At 33.4% G+C, this 3,420-nt stretch overlaps 1 protein-coding gene across 1 annotated transcript; it reads right to left on the bottom strand.

Moving 5' to 3' along the window:
- Window positions 1–484: 484 nt before the first annotated feature.
- LOC127672815 (zinc finger protein 120-like) lies at window positions 485–2,646 on the bottom strand. Its single transcript, XM_052168188.1, has 3 exons — window positions 2,613–2,646; window positions 2,339–2,399; window positions 485–1,280 (listed from the first exon to the last, which is right to left on the bottom strand). Exons 1-3 carry the CDS (start codon window positions 2,644–2,646, stop codon window positions 485–487), a joined length of 891 nt encoding a protein of 296 aa, XP_052024148.1.
- Window positions 2,647–3,420: the final 774 nt, after the last annotated feature.

The raw sequence follows: 3,420 nt of genomic DNA, 5'->3' as shown, positions 1-3,420 counted from the left end.
TAAACAACGATCTCTACCTTAATCCTAATCCAATGGCCTCTTAACTCCCACTTATTTCATGATTACATTCATTAGACTCTTCTCCAGCATGGGTTCTTTCATGTCTTTGGAGATGACTGCATGTTGCAAAGACTTTACCACATTGACTACATTTATAAGGTTTCTCTCCAGTATGTCTTCTTTTATGTCTTTGGATACTACTCTGATGTGAAAAGGCTTTACCACATTGTTTACATTCATAAGGTTTCTCTCCAGTATGTGTTCTTTTATGTGTTTGGAGAGTACTGTGACCTGAAAAGGCTTTACCACATTGATTACATGCATAAGGTTTCTCTCCAGTATGTGTTCTTTTATGATATTGGAGATGACTGGGTACTGCAAAGGCTTTACCACATTGATTGCATTCGTAAGGTCTCTCTCCAGTATGTTTCCTTTTATGATATTGGAAAGTACTGTGCTGTGCAAAGGCTTTACCACATTGACTTCATTTATAAGGTTTCTCTCCAGTATGTGTTCTTTTATGATATTGGAGATGACTGCGCTGTGCAAAGGCTTTACCACATTGATTGCACTCATAAGGTTTCTCTCCAGTATGTGCTCTTTTATGTCTTTGGAGATCACTGTGCTGTGCAAAGGCTTTACCACATTGATTACATTCATAAGGTTTCTCTCCAGTATGTGTTCTTTTATGATATTGGAGATGACTGGGTACTGCAAAGGCTTTACCACATTGATTGCATTCGTAAGGTTTCTCTCCAGTATGTGTTTTTATATGATATTGGAGATTACTGTGCTGTGCAAAGGCTTTACCACATTGACTACATTTATAAGGTTTCTCTCCAGTATGTGTTCTTTTATGTCTTTGGAGATGACTGCGCTGTGCAAAGGCTTTACCACATTGATTGCACTCATAAGGTTTCTCTCCAGTATGTGTTCTTTTATGTCTTTGGAGATCACTGTTGTGTGCAAAGGCTTTACCACATTGATTACATTCATAAGGTTTCTCTCCAGTATGTGTTCTTTTATGATATTGGAGATCACCGGGTCTTGCAAAGGCTTTACCACATTGATTACATTCATAAGGTTTCTCTCTAATATGTGTCATTTTATGTCCTTGTAGATAACTGGGTCTTGCAAAGGCTTTACCACATTGATTGCATTCATAAAGTTTCTCTCCAGTATGTGTTGTTTTATGATATTTAAGATGACTGGATCTTGTAAAGGCTTTACCACATATATTACACTCATAGGGTTTCACTCCAGTATATCTTCTTACATGCCTGCAATGAAAATTAGCACATGTGAAATCTTTACCACACTGATTACTCTGATCAATCATGTAATCAATATGAATAAAGTTTACAATTTGTCTAATGGTAAAGAAGCATCAGATCTTAAAGTTTTATCACTTCATATGTTCATGGTGTTCTCCCTTATCATGAGTTGTTCAAGACACCTGTGATGGTTATTACATGGGTAATATTTATAACACCCTCTTTGTATATGATGTATTTTAGCTATCTGAAGAAAGTTAGAATAACTCTGATCTTTCTAACACTGATTGTATTCATATTTTTCCTCTAGTGTAAATTGCAACACATTAGACTGGGAACCAGGACACACAGAAGAACTTCCAATTTCCTAGTACCCATAAAGATTTCTACACTAGGAGTTTTGGGATATTCCCTGTAAAACTAAAAAAAAAAAATAATTGCAAATGTCTTTCATATTCTTTATTTCTTTCAAAGGCAGAATACGACATATCTTCTTGTTTCAAAACAAAAATTTTCTGTTTCTTTTTTCAATATCCCTATGCTCACATAATTATTATCCATTATGACACATGATATACCTAATAAAAAGAATCATAAGTGAAAGGTTTGCACATTACATTCACAGTGTTTGAAATTTTATTTCTTATAACATGTGCAATATGGACTAATGTTTCTCCACAACAACATTTTTGATTCTCATAAAATACCCTCTCACCAAACTTAACCATATTACTACAAGAATATGAGTATCACCAAATTTTCGGTGGACGATTTTCTTATTAATATGTTTTGGATATAAATTTATCACTATTCAATGTGCAGTTTCTAAATACTATGAGACACTACCAATTTGCAGGTCCACAGCATAGCTCTAAAGAAGCTACCTATCAAATGGCTACACAAAACAGGTATCAGACCTTGAGTTACATGGTTTTATAAGAATATTATAATCATAGTTACAGTTAAAGGACTGTTATTTTACACTCTTGTTTTTGCTGGAGATTCCATAAGATATTAAAATTTCCTCAGAGACAAATTTGTATCAGCTTGCACATGAAAATTACCTTTCATGTCTTCTAATACTTTGAAAATGTTCTTCAAGATGATGGTCTTCCCAATTACAGCCTAAAATACAGTACCGAAAATGAATGATATACTATTGGAAATTAGGAAATAATCAAAGTACTGTGAATTTTCACTGCATCATGAAAGTTACAGTGAAAATTTAGAGAAACTGAATTATTCAGTTCAATCTTCATTATTCACAATGAAAAATAGTAGAAGATCATCAATAATTAATAAACATTTGTTTCATTTAGAAAAAAATAACAGTCTTACCTATAGCTTTGAGGTTCATGTAGGTTTCCAACATCACATCTTTGTAGAGATTCTTCTGGGAAGGATCCAGCAAATTCCACTCTTCTTCAGTGAAGTTCACATGCACATCATCAAAAGTCACTGCATCCTAAATTTCCCATACATGTGTACAACACAAAGCATGATACTAACATCAATGTAGAGGAAATACATGCTTCCTTGAAAACATATTCATATAATTTTGGCACTTGCTCCACTTATATTCTGACTCAGAATTTACAATCACTGTGTCATTTTAAAAGGTGCTTGAATTATAAGATTCACCTCTATTGCTTTTAAACACTTTGCATAGGATATAGCCTTGCCAGAGAAATGCAAATTGAGAGAGAAATGCATGGGAAATTCTATAATACTGTGCATGCATTTGAAAAATCATATGTACAATTACTAACTACAAAAGTGATGAGCAAACTGTGTGTATTTGCCCATGTCTTTAATCACAGAGGCACAGGCAGGTGTATGTCATAGAGTTGGATATCAACATGGCCTATGTGATATGTTCTAGGAAACCAAAAGTTATATATTAAAACCCTCAGTCCACACAAAAATCAACCAAGGAAATAAAAATAATAGAGAACTCACATTTCTTTTCTAAAAGTTCCCACAAAGAATTATACATTCACTTCAGATCGGTATTCATCTTCTTGAAATATGAAGTGCAACAGTTTAAACCATAACATTAATATAATTTTACTAAAAGGAAATGCATGCTTAAACAATTACAAATGAACAGATGAAAATATAGTAATATAAATGTTGATCATAAATA

This window comes from Apodemus sylvaticus, chromosome 22 (genome assembly GCF_947179515.1).
Source record: "Apodemus sylvaticus chromosome 22, mApoSyl1.1, whole genome shotgun sequence".
In the NCBI taxonomy this organism is placed as follows: domain Eukaryota; kingdom Metazoa; phylum Chordata; class Mammalia; order Rodentia; family Muridae; genus Apodemus; species Apodemus sylvaticus.
Note: the sequence above shows the minus strand (reverse complement) of the source record. Positions and strands in the feature narration are given on the sequence as shown.